General features: G+C 45.1%; 1 protein-coding gene across 8 annotated transcripts in view; it reads right to left on the reverse strand.

Moving 5' to 3' along the window:
• Positions 1–14,092, reverse strand: part of HDAC4 (histone deacetylase 4) — a 194,254-nt gene that overhangs the window by 88,966 nt on the left and 91,196 nt on the right. For all 8 annotated transcript variants that reach the window (XM_072341105.1, XM_072341103.1, XM_072341104.1 and 5 more), the window contains one exon: positions 10,858–11,102. In XM_072341105.1, the coding sequence (XP_072197206.1) occupies positions 10,858–11,102 (245 nt within the window). The remainder of the gene's footprint in view (positions 1–10,857; positions 11,103–14,092) is intronic.

Here is a 14,092-nt window from a genome sequence, read left to right on the forward strand (position 1 = left end):
AAAATAATGCAAGTGGTACTGTACAATCTGCTGGGCTATCTGCTGGAAGCTCCGGATCGAGGAGTCCCTGCTGCTGCTGGCTCCAGGCAGGCAGACTGTTGTACAACAGCAAGCTCAAGCTAGCACAATTCGCAGTGAGTTCCCTCCCTAAATGCCATTGTGCTCTATGGCAACAGCAAAAAACCTGACTCTGAAAACCTACAGGAATAAAAAAAAACAACAACACAAAAACATGTTAAAAAAGAGAATAACGCAGAAAACAAGTTATTTTGGTTTTCTAATTAAGCAGCAGCTTCTACTAACACATCTCCATTTGGAGAAAGACTATCTTTTCAGACTTCCAACAAGTCCACCACATGGTGGGCTTTTATAACCTAGCCATAGAAAGTATGCAAATGAACAATATTTAATGCACAATATGTTAAAACAGGTTTTGTTATTTTTATGAAATCAGGAGCCTTTTCTCTCCATCTGCAGTCTCCGAGGCTCTGCATGCTATGCTTCCCGCAATGGTTTACATACATTATGATGCTTTAGGAGGAAGCGTGCTTTCATTGACATCTGTACTGAAATGTAAATGAAAAAAACAATGCCTTATCTAGATGGCTCATATAAAGAGATGCTCACTGAGAGACGCTTAGGTGGCTCTGATAAAGGTTATTAATTACTGCGTCCGATCTGGCTCATGAGCCACAAGCTGCATTCGGTCTCTCTTGCTGGTAAATGAAATCAGCGCCGACTCCGCAAGGCTTGCGTGCTGATTGCATATGGCTGGAGTGATGGTTCTGAACTGCAACGAAAGCTAAATATCTGTGAAACACAAAGCGATGCACCAAGGGAAATCCCTTGCATTCAGACCAGTAATACAGCTACCAGCTTGAGAAGCATGCCGAGTGACAAATAGGCACACTGTATTAGCGAGCACAGCTCAGAACATCTGAATAAGGTGCTTTTGCCAAAATAAATATTTGTCAATATTTCTAACTATGGGGGATTCCTGCATATGTTTAATGTCGCTGCTTCCACTATTCATGAGAACTGCACAAATGTTCGACTGTACCTGTAAGCTGGTGTTTCTGGTGCTCCTTTAGTGTATATTAATATTAATAAATGTAACAGGGAACATGTAGAGCATGTCCAGCTATTTATCAGTTCTCCACCGGCCAATATGGGCTCAGCAGTGCAGTGGATTTTGCCACCACACTCCACAGTTGTTTTCAGTTCTCAAGCACATCTATCTGGAACACAAACTAACACCATACCTGTATGCAATCTGTAAACTTTCCCTGCACAAAGAAACCTCTCTTGATGTTAATGAGGAGCAAAATGGTTTTCTTTAGCAATTACAACAAAAGTGGTGAGGTAGCGCCATGAAACCTTCTAGCAGCCTCAGCCAAAAAGAAAGCCAGTGTCCTCCTGGAAGGAACGTGGTACTGACACCAAAGATCCCACTTGCTGGAAAGCTGCATTAAGGCTTCCATAACCACTCCCTCATTTGCTAGATGAGCAGAAGAATGCAGATCCCTCCTGCATCCCCCGATCTGCTGCAGACACCACCTTATTCTTCCCCCAGAAGCCAGACACAGCTTTCTGCCCACACTCTGCTTCTTCCTTCCCTTTAAAGGTCCTTCTGTCATTCACTTGACACACCGTGGTAAAACTGATTAAAATCTGCAAAGCAGGAGAGGTTCTGAAGCTTCAGCTATAGCTCCTACATCTTTATAATATATATTTTGAACGCTTTACCTTACAGCAATTAGTGGAAGGCAACATAAAACTATCCGTACCCAGAAAGCTCACCCTTGCTCATGCAGCTGAAGATAACCACACATGCAAGTCTGGGTGAGCAACAGCTGGCACACTTATTGCTGATAAAAGTTTGCTGTGATCCAAAGCAGCTTTGTGTTGTGTCTACCTCCTAATTGCAACCCAAACCTTAGATCACCTACGGGAGGTGCTACAACACACAACAGCACAGCAGGGCATCACACTAAGCACTTCTGCTCCTCTTTGAATCCAGCATTTCTAACTCCTTCCAGAGCAAGTTAAGCAGAAGCACAGCTGAAAGAGTAGTCTGGCCCCATGGGCCAACATTCCTACTTGCATTCTCCAGGAGGAGATCAGTGACAAACGGTGTCCTAAGCCTGTCTTGTGACCAGTGCTGTTTATTATCTTTATCAGTGACAGACAGCAGGACTGAGTGCATCCTCAGCAAGTTTGTGGATGATGCCACGCTGAGCGCTGCAGCTGACACAATAGGAGGAAGGGATGCCATCCAAAGGGATTTGGAGAGACTTGAGATGTGGGCCCGCGTGAACCTCATAGGGCCAAGCACAAAACACTGTCTCTGGGTCAAGGCAATCCCAAGCACGAGTACAGACTGTATTAGAGCAAAGATGTTTTTAAGGTAAATCATTTTTGGGGTTATTTTAGACAAATTTCAAAGCTAGCCATTCCTTTGGCTGAATTCTCCACTTTGTGTCCTCCCCATCCTGTTTACTGCAGTCTCGGGCTATTGCTCCTGCTTCACAAATCTCTCTCTTGGCTCCATCACAACGGGTTTTAATTCCAAGGAATAGTCAGGTTTATGGACGATATCTTCTGGAATACTGGAGACAAGTCAGAATTAATTGGTTATACTGGGAAAGGAGGGGGAAAAGTTGTGGTTTTCAACAGGAGCCAAGTAGCAAGAGCTCCTAGACACAAACATCTGAAAATACAGCTCAGGCAAACAAATGCCTATCACCTCTCTTCTTGGACATATCTGAACGTATATTCCGCATGCCCCCTTCCAGCTATCAGGCTGACAGCAGGCAGTCCTGTGCCAAAATTCCCTGCAGCCAGCCTCTCCGCTGAGCAGGAAAACAATCCTTCCCTGTTGACAGCTTCCTGGGCAAGAGATGGGTCTGAGGTAGACATATCCAACTGAGACTGTCTGGTGTTCAAGTTTATGAGGCTCAGACGTCTTCAGGAAAGGGAATGATGGCTAAGTTTCCTTATTGACAGATCTAGGTGAAAAGATCCCACATTATTAGTTTGGCAGTTCATACACAGATATATACCTTCTGTATCTCCATTTCTTTCACACCTACGACTGCTCAGCATTCCTAAAAGGCTAGAAGTTTGTGCAGTAAGTTCAACTTCTGTCCTCTGCATATCTGGAACTGACCACAGTGGCAATAAGGAGTCTTGGTAAGTTGGAGCCATGCAAATCTCTGGGATAGGTATGAACCTCAGACATTTAAGGCCACATGAGATTTTGCCATGCCCTCACTGATCAGACATCAGTCCCAAAAGGAAAAGTTCTGTCTTCAAACTTGCTTCAGGGTACAGGAAGTGGAGGAGCTGGAATGGAAATCTCATGCAAAAATCAGTATCAGGAGTGGAGATGTTGGACAAAGATCCTATAATAGGAGAGCATGTGGGGAAATCATCATCAGATGCTGGTCATTTCAATGAAGGAAATATGAACAAAGGAAAGAAGAAGCACGGCTACACCACTGAGCCACCATTCCTGGTCATCTGTATAATGGAACAGGGACAGAGAGACTGAACCAGTAAGCCAGCAGGCACGAGAGGAGGGGAGGGAAACCTAACCAGAGCACTTCTGCTAGGCTTCAACACCTGCAAAGCAACTGTATAAAGTGAAATGAGACAAGGAAGTGCTTTCCACTCCTGAACAGAAACTGGAGGGCAGCAAGATGTGTTCAGTTGCACCTTTGGCATTCCCATTGACGTGAGTCCAACTGCTGCCACAAAGCATCAGCCCTCACTTGTGTGTCTGGGATTTCTGATTCAGCTCCATTTGTCAGAGTTTTAATGCCCTCTGATGAGGTGAAGCTGACCACCTTTTGTTCCCGTGCCTGAAAGGAGACAGTGACAGCCCACATGCCTGCTGTGCCTGCAGGAAGGCTACCGACTGAAAGAGGGTGACCAACATCATTCAGTGCTCATGCAAGCAGAGCAGAAGCATCGTGTTTAAAGGTAACACGCCGCCAACCGAAATACCAAACATCCATCATTTTTACACATCATCACCACTTCAACAGGAAACATAAACATGGAGATTAAGCCTAAAACATTGTTCGTACTGTGTGTAGACAAGTGAGGTTATTCACTGTATGATTTACATTTGAAGCGCAATTTCACCCTCATGTACACCAGCCGAATTTTGCTGAGACCATATACAGTAACAGGAATCCTCAGTTTATGCATGTTAATTTAATCAGTGATAGTGTATATTAACAGGTCGCTATTTCTGATATTTTAACAGGATTTGCTTGAGTGTTTCTCTCCTCCTGCCCTTGTTCTCAATGTATTCTCTTAAACCTTATTACCGATCTAATTTTATCTAGATCAAAAATAACATAAAGTTGAAGCTGAAAATTCAAGTGTGAACTGGAAACGTGCTTTTTTTCCCCCCTCTGCCATTTATTTTGAAATTCTACATTGAATAGAAACCATAAGGCCTTAAGCTTTAAAATAATACCAGTGTGCCCCACTCACATTATGCCAGGAGACGAACTCATGCTATGAAAAGAACACATTTAAGCACTTCTAAAGTTGCTCAGATTCCACTGAAAGCACGATCTTGTTATTTGTGAGCCAGCGAACCCTGACATTTCTCTCATTTACATCAGTCGGGCTTTCAGAATATCCAAGATCCAGCCCAATTTAAGACTCCAAGGGAAGACTCCACAAGATTTTGACAGAAAGCTGGGAACCTTGAACCAAAGGACACAGGTGATGGTGCAAGGAGGGCATAGCTTGCTTCACAGCCAACACCACAGACAGACACTGGCACAGGGTTCCACAGGATGAAAGTCCACCAGCTGGCGTGAGATCTGTGATTTCAATTCTTAAGAGAAGTTTTTGCATGCATGTCATCAAGTTGGAAAAGTCTGGAGTTCCTATTCTGCTCCTTCCACCCAGCAAAGAGTGGTCCATCTCAGAAGGAGCCGAAAGAAAACAAGTCCCTTTAACCACCTCATCTTCTAAGACCATCTGTAAGGACTATTGCAGACAGCCTTCCTGGCTGAGCAAATCCAGCCTCAGTCCAGAAACCACTGATGCTTCTCAGAATCCTCTAAGAATCTGGCATTACACACAGCTCCGCGTGCAGATTTGCCCCTCGCTGTTCTTGGAAAAGATCTTGCCTTTGAGCATGAAGAAAATCACCCCCAACCTTCAAAGAGAGCAAATGCTCTGATCTTACAAAGCTTTCCTCGGGGCTACTGCCATCAGAAGTTAAGTTTTGCAGGATCCAGGTTTAAGACTTTCAGGCCACAAAGTCAGCTGCATGTACCAGAAGAACAAGAGAAGGTCAGTGACAAAGAAGAGAAACTCATCTAGAAATAGCAAGAGAACACTGTGCAACGAATTCAAGTAGTAACGAGGCACAAAATGTTCAGTCTGTTTTTACCACTGCCTGTACCCAGCTGCAGCTCTCTAAGATGAATAATCCTATCATATCAGAACACAGAGGCAGACACCTGGTATCTCCGGGCTTTTTAAGTTTCTCTTGAAAGCGGTGCAGACTGCAAGGAGTGGGTGCTCTGCAGAACAGTCACAAAGTGGAGCTGAGGGAGTCTGGCTACGTGGAGGCAGGTTATATCCAACAAGCGGCTCAGGAGCACAACAAAAGGGGCAGCAGCAGGGCAGAACAGGCCTCTGGTCAAGGCTTCAAGGTGTTTCTTCAGTGTACCCAGCCCGCTGCAGCCAGCAAAGACGTGGGATGGAAGCAGGTGACACCAACTGTGTCAGCAGGTTTTTAACAGGAGTATTTTTTCCCTGTTTGGAAAGGAAGAAACAACTCATCTCAAAGAGGCCACCAAGAAGAGACTCTGGGCAACACAAGGGCTGAGCTGAAAGCAGTCACACTAACAGCTGTCACTGCAACCAGGTAGCAATCCTATGAGCAAACCAGCCACTTCAAGGGCAGATGTCACCAAATGAAAGCCAAGAGCATCAACATCATACGAACTCCGGATATCTTTGGAAAGTCTTTCTACCCTCAAAGAAAACTAAGGAATAGCCGGAGAGCTCTTCCCTATGTCTATGAATAACTATCTCAGGTACGGCCAGCTTAGGTATGTTATCTCCCCTCCATCAGCCCAGAAGCCATGCTGATGGAAAACACACCATCTGTAAACAGCAATAAAACAAATCCATCTCGCTGTGTTCTATCTGAATGTTGCTATATATAAAGCCAATGTCTGAAAACATTCCACATATTTTTATTTACTGGCATGAGGCCACTCGGCAGCACAAGCACACTGCTGAAAGTATGAGATTGCTGTGGTAATAAAGAAAAAAAGCAAAACAATTCCAGCATCACTCCTCAGTGAACGCTGTTATGGAGCTCCCTCCTATGCACAGCGCTGTCACTTCCTATGCATGAACCCATGATGTCTCTGACCACCCCATATATGCACTTAACCTGACCATGCTATATACGCACCAACAGCATGGTGCTCTCTCTGCTGCTGACACACTCTAATATTCTTTTATCCAATGCCAGAAAAAAACACGAGGAGTTGCATGACAGAATTAACACAACTGCATGCCTCCAGGGCAAGATTTGAGTTTCACAAGGAACCATGAGCCTTAGCTGTTTGCCTGCAGCCGTTCCATTGCCACCAGCACACTTTTGCAGCCTGCTGCCATGTGCTAAAGCTGATGTGCGTCAGCATCCTGAAAAAGTTTCCAGCTCTGGCTATAAAACAGCCAGAGCTCCTCCGAGCCCTGCTCCAACCTCGAGCAATGCAAAGGCAGAGATGAGCTGCATCACCCACCAGGCACGTCGCTGCTCCGTGGAGATCACGCTGCCCTAGATGCCTCCAACACTGTCAAAGCACATGTCCTTCCCCTCTTCAATCGTCTAGCTCCAGCCCTTGACCAGAAAGCAAATGGAAAAGCTTCTGGTAACTTCCAGCTGATCTTGGCTGGGAATCAGTGACTCAGAAAGGAAAATATTCCCTGCCGGTGGCTTCACAATCAAAGGTCAGGCCGAGCTCACGCTGGAACCTGCAGAGAGCCTTTCCACAGTCTCACCGGCAACAGCCTGGGCGCCGGGCTCCTTGTTCCATCCTTGTTTTTATTTAGGAAGGCAGATTGGAAGGCTGTAAGCACATCTGGCAAAGGCACGCCTCCGTGGAAAATCTGCTTCACCAAAGGTAAGCGGCTGCGCTGGAGCTGAGCTCCTGTCTGTCCATCCATCCAGCCAGCCCCGCTGCAGCCCCAGCTCCCATCTCACACCGCATTCAGATGTCAAGCTGCAGCAATTTACAAAGCTGCACTGTAGTTGTGAAAGACAGTTTTCTGTATTTCCATATGGTGTGAAGTCTTCAGAAGGCTCAGCTAATTTTCCCTAAACAAGTCAGACTTTTCTCATCCCTCCCTATGCGCGACAATCCCGCTCCCTCAACATGCCGAGCTGCAGCTACGTCCCATTATAGCCTTTTCTTCCACAAACATTATTTCACTCTCAGCCTGCTCCTCCAGACTGCACGGCCTTCCGGAATGTGTCCCCTTTTGCACCAAGAGCATTTTTTCCAAAGCACCATTTGTACTCATATGCCGGCAGCTGACGTGTGTATGTGACAGCAGGCACTGATGGGGGGGACAGGGGACGGAGGCCACCTGCCTGGTCCCGCTCTAGATCAGATGCTTAAAGCTGGGCTGCTGGGATAAAACCAAGTTCTGGAAAATAGTAAAACTTCAGATTAAGTTGTCTACTGGAATAGAAATGCAGAAAAACATGCCAGCATTTTTCAAGCCAAATTTAATTGACTTAAAAAGAATTTAAGACGTTTCTTATAGTACCGCTTTGGCTGGGACTCCCTTAGCCTTCCCTTGAATCTGTAAGTTTCTCTGTTCACACCAACAATATGGTATTAAGAAAACAAACACAAACCACAATTATTACTGTATTAGCTGAGAGTTTAGCACGTTAAACAAAGAAGTGCTTTAAAACCTCAGCTCTGCTTGCCCTAACTCGAAAACGCTAAACACAAACTCTACCTCCTTTGGGTACAAGAGCTGCTAAAGTAATGCATCAAAACCATTCTTACCCTCACCTCAACACCCTGTGTGTGACACTCTATGGAGCAGATGCCGAGCCAGTGTATTCCTGTTGAAAAAGCTATTCAACAAGTGGAAGAGTACAAAGGTATTTAATCCAAACGTCTTGCCAAATGGGAGACCCGACGCAGGACTTGCTCTGTGTATGCAACTGCGCCCAGAGGCTGCCCCATGATAACTAAATGCACCTGCAATCTAGGAACCGTAGTTTCAGAAACAGGCACAAGACAGGGTAAAGCACAGCAAGCTGATGAACACACTGATGAACAACCAAATGCTTTGCACTTGTTGGTTAAAACGCTGTACACAGGCAGCAATGAGAAAAGCCAAATGAATACATTCTAGATAGCACTGTCAAGATATGCAAAACACAGGAAGGTGCAAAACTCTCCCCTCTTTGTGGAAATAGCCTACAACAAAGCAATTTCACAATTCAACAGCATGAATAACAAAGGTCCTGACCATTTCCAAGGAAACCAATGGCGGAGAGAAAGTCAAAGAAGTGCCATTTTGTTTGATATGACTGTAAGGTTTGAACTTTTCTGTTCTTATTTTAAGTTTTTGATCTGTTTCATTGCATTCTGAGGCTGTTCTGACATTGAAAGTTCTAGCTAATCTGCAGGAGGCACGATTTGCAAGCTTGCAAGGTACGTAATAAGCTTGCAAGGTACGTAATTACCTTGCAGTAGCTGCTGAAAGGTTGCTTTCTGCATCAAAACCCCCCAATATCTGGAGGGATGCTGAAAACATCTATGAACTAAAAGTGATGCCGCAGCGAGGCACGCTGCAAGTCCACTCTAGTTGTCAGTCTTAACACGCAATCTTAACAGAAATCTGGGCAAGCTCAGGCTCTCCTGCAGTCTTCAGGTAGGCTACATGTCCGTCTGAAGAGGAAATTGGGAATATAAATGTATTAATGGGAGCGACAGACACCTTCACTGTAATGCTGTAAACTACTCAGGCTACAAAACAACATTCCCAGTTGAAGACTATCCTAACTATATCACTCAGCTTGAATTATTCCTGCATACTGAACAGTTTGCTTCGGAGACAAGAGACTAATGAAATCCTTAATCTCATCAGTGACAACGCAAACCAATCATCTAATTCTGAGTGTCAGGGATTTGCTGCTTCCTTCTCACAGTTAATCTAAAGACTCCGTACTGGAGTGAACACAAAAGATCATGAACTGCATCCTTGCCTTGTGTTTCTGTTAAGAACACAGTGGATTAGAACTGCTTTGCAACAATTCTTTAGACCCACCATCTTCATGTGCACCAGCATTTAGGTCCTAACAACCTTAGGAGAGCTGTGCACTCCCAAGTCAGCAGCATCAACAGCAAAGAGGAGGATAAAAGCAGTGGGAAGCTCTCTCTTGACTCAGTGTAGTCAGTCCTCCCCTTCCATGCTTGGAGCAGTGCAGTATGTAATGTGTGATTTTCTAAAAGCACATGAATTCCTCCATAAAAAAGTTCTCCATCTTCATTCAGAGCCGCTTCCATACCATATTTCACATTTCAACCCCTCATGCTCAGATTCTTACTTATTTCCTTCAATATTCTCTCTCCTCCCCTGTTGTTTTTCATAAGCCATAAAGCAGCCGAACAGATCTGAGTTCACAGTTCAAATATATGGTTATAAGTTGAATTTCTCCAGACAAAATAACAGATTCCCTGCACTTACAGCCACTGCACCTTGTCAGCCTCTGAAACTCAGTAATCCAAGTGCTGACTGTCAAACACAAACACAAGTATACTCTGACAAAAACCCTACATCCCTAATTACTCACTGGTTGGTCCGGGGTTTGTTTTCTTTGTGAGATACTGTGGGATTGATTTATTTTATTACAACATGCCATTTCATTTTAAAAGAAATTCTGGGTGAGACGACACACTTAGCATAGGAGATGGCCTCACAGGTCATCATCCTTTTTTTGTACAGCATTACTTCATTGCTATTTCAAGTTTTTATCCAACCAGCCTTATAGACTAGAGGAAGACCTTCCTTACTTAATGGTCTAGATATACCATGACAACTGGCTTCTTAAAATTGGATCTTGATTTTCTTCTAATGCAGACTTTTACCCGAATCAGCTTACACGTAGGCATACATACACACACAACTACATACATACCCACACATATCTGCGCATACAAACATATGCACATGCATGTATATCAGTGTGTATACACATGCACCTCCCCACACCTTTGTCCCAGAGACAGCAGTCTATATGCAGGACCCACTAAGGACAAAAGGCATTTGCTGTTAAATCAATCTACTTTCAAACAGCCACTATTCTTGCAAACCCAGGCTAATAACCGTGCTTGAAAAGTCTGTAAATAATACAACATTAACTTTTAATCCTATCTTCTCCGCTCTGACATACACTTTATATTAAAATGAAAGTTATATAAGGTTGAATTGAGGTTGCTTTTTAATATTACATTAACACTATTTACCATGTGCCATGTTAATCCCCCTTTGAAAAGGGAGCATATTAGCAATTCTGAAAGCTTATGTTACCATAGCAATAGTCTATCACTGTGAAATATTTATATAATGTCTAACATTTTCACTATGCAACAGCCATCTTCTCAGCTGCACTTCCTGCTTACCCCATGTGTGAGATTTCCTCTTCGTCCTGCACGATGGAGCCAGGTAAAGCACCCAGCCTGAGAACTGAACTGGGAAAGCCTTGTGGCGTGCAGACCCTAGAATGTCATCTCCATCCCAAACCAGCAGCCCTCCATAGCAGGGCTGCCCACCACTTACCTTGATGTGCTCGTGCAGCTGGGCCTCGTGCTGCCGGGAGAGCTGCTCATGCTGCCGCTGGAACTCTGCGATGAGGATCTGCCTCTGGATTTGCTGCTTCTGCTTCAGGGCCAGGAGCTCCTGCTGCAGCTGCTGCTCACGGAGCGTTGGCTCTGTCACAGGCATGGGGAACTGGTGGTCCAGGCGCAGATCCATCGGGACTGAGGTTGGGGCAACTTGCAAGGGCAGTGCTGTGCTCACATCAACTGCAGAGGGAGAGCACATGGGAGGGATGAGCGCTAAAAAAGCACTATGGGAGACAGAGCTCAAGCAGTTTTTTCCTCCACCACCTCCTATGAATACGTGCGTTTTCTCAAAGCAAAGAACTTCAGTGAACTACACGTGACCCTACTTGTTATCACTCCGAGCCTGTGTATTCAAACACACATCCCTATTGCACTCTTCTAGCATCACTTGAGATTAGATGGATAAATATTACTCCGGGACTTCACAGCAAAGATCCATCTTGTCTTACAGCTGATCAATTCATAGACTCTTACGGTCAGGAATGTGAAGCTCTCAATAAAAATTACAAAGAAAAGCACTACACACTGTATCCTTCATGATATATTTTTTGAAAGGAGCTTGAACAAAAGTAAACTGGTAATGAAGAATTGGAAAAATTGTTAAGGGCTCCTGTGACAGTCCAGGGTTAGCTGCTGCAATAACCAGGGCAGGCTGGCAGCACAGGGTGCAGGGCAGTCCCTGGTGTGGCTATCAAAACCCAACCGAACCACCTGCATTGAAGCATTACAGCTCTCACACTGAGTATTCCTAATGTGAGGACTGAATGTTGTGACAGACACTGATTGGCTACTCTTGGAACAGCAGCAACTTCGTTTGGCAGCAAATATTGGGGACTTCACGCTTCAGTCCCATTTTCTCCAAGCATAGCAGCTTCATAGCAAGGTACAGGCTCACCTCTAAAAGAAGATGGAACCGAATTAAACAACTCAGCATGGCTTTACTCTACTTCAGCCAGCCAAATCATACCCCAAGCGATCAGAAAACAAACCCTGATACATCGCTACCTAGGAGCATGGGAGCTGGGAGCTCAAGCTGTGCCAGTGACAAACTGCCCCGCACTACTGCAGCCAATCTCCCCAGGAAGACCCAACAAACCCCCCCTGGTTCCCCCGGAGCTGGGGACAGCAGCATGCAGGCCTCCCAAGCGCCTGGCACTGCACACAGCTGGGGCACTGTGGCCACAGCTCCCATTCATCGCCCCGCAGAGCTGCGTCATCCCGGCCTCTTGCTATTTCGGTCTCAAGAAACTATTGGAAACACCATGAGTTCCCAACAGAAGCTGTGAGTGCTTCTGACCTACAGGGCCCTCCTGGAAACAATAAAACCTTCTCTGGTTAATGAACGCATCATCAAAACAAAAAAAAGCCTGTATTCTTATGAATATTTTATGGTAGACTAGAAAATTGCTTTTATAGGTTCTGCCTTGAGAACATATTAATACAATCGGATTCATGACGTTAGCAAAAGCACAAAGACTATATTCAGAGTTTTAATGAGAAATGCCAAACCCATGAATTAGAAGACAAGATCTCAATTATGAATAATAAACTATCTCGTGTTACCCTGCTTCTTCCTTCACTGGAGGAACACGAGGCCAAAAAACAGGAGGAATTATTAGCATTATTATTATTATTTAACCTAGGCATGCAATGATCTTTTTTCCACGGCCCAGTTACCATTATTTTTACACCAAGTTGGAAACACTCCGATGCTTTTTCCCTCCCCACATAAATAAAACATGGCTATACATCAAAGGCCGCCTGCGTGCCGCACGTTAATTAAGACCTAAAGCATTCCAGCCCTCATCGATTGCAGGCACAGAGCGGCCTCGTGGCTGGGGCTGTAAATTTGGCACCTCCCAGCTCTGCCTACACCATCTATCAGGCCAACAGAGGAAGGCACCTATCGGTTAAATGTATTTGCTGTAACAGACCGACCAGCTCAGTTTGCAAAGCAAAGGTCCATTTCCTACAAAAAAAAATGTCAGCCATTAAAATCATTTCACATCAAGGCTGCACATAAATACAATATCAGAGAGTTGGGCTTGTGTGTCATAGAAAAATCACCTCTCTGCAAGCACTGGGCAGTTTGGAAGGGATTAGAAGAGGGAGATGCTATTTAGATATGTGCATGCATTATTTAAATAAGAACAGCAGCAATAACTCTATTTTCTCCCTCTTCTGCAAAACAGCATTTCCGTGTTAGTCCTTAAAGGACTGACAAAATAGAAGGATTCAGCCCTGAAAGCACGCTAAGATGTACGATAAAAGTTCAGTATGAAAAGGACACGGGATATCTGAAACATTTAAATTCAACCCTCGTTCCAGTGTAACCTTTACTGAAGCTGAACTTTAAGAACATCTTCAAAACTAGTTCTTGAAAAACCAAAAGCTGCCACCAGAAGGGCTCTTTTCATTTCAATTTAAGCAGCGCAGAAAGCTGCCTCCTCTCTATTCCAAACCAGCTTCAAATAGAAAGCGCGTGGAACGTGCTACCTGAAACCTCCCTCCCTCCAGCCCAGAAGAACCCAAACCCACCGCTGGGGCTGCGAGAGGACAGAAAGTGACAAAGAGGAGAGGAATCACAGACACACCACCACAGACCCATGGCAGCATGAGCCTAGCAACCCAAGCACACCAAACCCTGCTGGGCGAGCAATTGGGCTCCTACCAGTACCCACAGGCTGTAACTGGACAACCCTGGCCAGCACCTTTCCAGACACCACTGACTCAGCTTCTCTCCCATGCTTTATTTCCAACTAATGAGTTTGCTTTCTAATTACTGGTGTGCCAGTGTTGCCCTCTGGCCGGATTTTGCCAATAAGCAGAGCAGCAACAACAACAAAGAACTGCAAAAGCAAGAGTGTGTGCTGTGCAGCCCGATGGCTGGGGACATGCGTGCACAGATCTCCCCACCAAGCTTTATTTTCAGCTGCTTGCATGCAGGTTCCAAAACCACTGTGTTAATTTGCAGGGGAGGGAGACATGCCACCAGGCTCAGGGCAGCAGCCCCAGGCAGGCAGCTGTGACCGTCACCTGGTGATGGGGACACAGCTCTGCTTGCAAAGCTCGGCTTCCCAAAATGTCACAACTTGCTGAAACACGGAGAGACAGTGAGATCAGGGCTATTAATAGCAACAAGCTGCTGCAGTATCTGCCTGCAGTGCCAG

The sequence above is a fragment of the Excalfactoria chinensis genome, chromosome 7 (genome assembly GCF_039878825.1).
Source record: "Excalfactoria chinensis isolate bCotChi1 chromosome 7, bCotChi1.hap2, whole genome shotgun sequence".
Classification (NCBI taxonomy): Eukaryota; Metazoa; Chordata; class Aves; order Galliformes; family Phasianidae; genus Excalfactoria; species Excalfactoria chinensis.